We start from the raw sequence: 211 nt of genomic DNA on the forward strand, positions 1-211 counted from the left end.
CCTGCTGCTGCTGCTGATGATGATGATGATGATGATGCACACTGCACTCCGCCTGCTGCTCCTGCTGCTGATGGGTCTCCTGCTGCTGCTGCTGCTGCTGCAGAACCATCGTCGCAGCCAGAAGGCAGTGTACCGCCACCAGCATCAACCTGCAAACGCATGCAGCCCCCCAAAAAAAAAAAAATAAAAAAACAAAAAAAAACACAAATAA

The 211-nt window shown here is 50.2% G+C and overlaps 1 protein-coding gene across 1 annotated transcript in view; it reads right to left on the minus strand.

Annotated features, from left to right (window-relative positions):
• Positions 1-161, minus strand: part of EMH_0042710 (uncharacterized protein) — a gene marked incomplete at both ends in the record, with an annotated part of 728 nt that extends 567 nt beyond the window's left edge. Inside the window, one exon of the mRNA XM_013495768.1 lies at positions 43-161. Coding sequence (XP_013351222.1) covers positions 43-161 — 119 coding nt within the window. The remainder of the gene's footprint in view (positions 1-42) is intronic.
• Positions 162-211: the final 50 nt, after the last annotated feature.

The sequence above is a fragment of the Eimeria mitis genome, genomic scaffold, assembly GCF_000499745.2.
Source record: "Eimeria mitis Houghton genomic scaffold, Emh_scaff1742, whole genome shotgun sequence".
NCBI classification, from domain to species: domain Eukaryota; phylum Apicomplexa; class Conoidasida; order Eucoccidiorida; family Eimeriidae; genus Eimeria; species Eimeria mitis.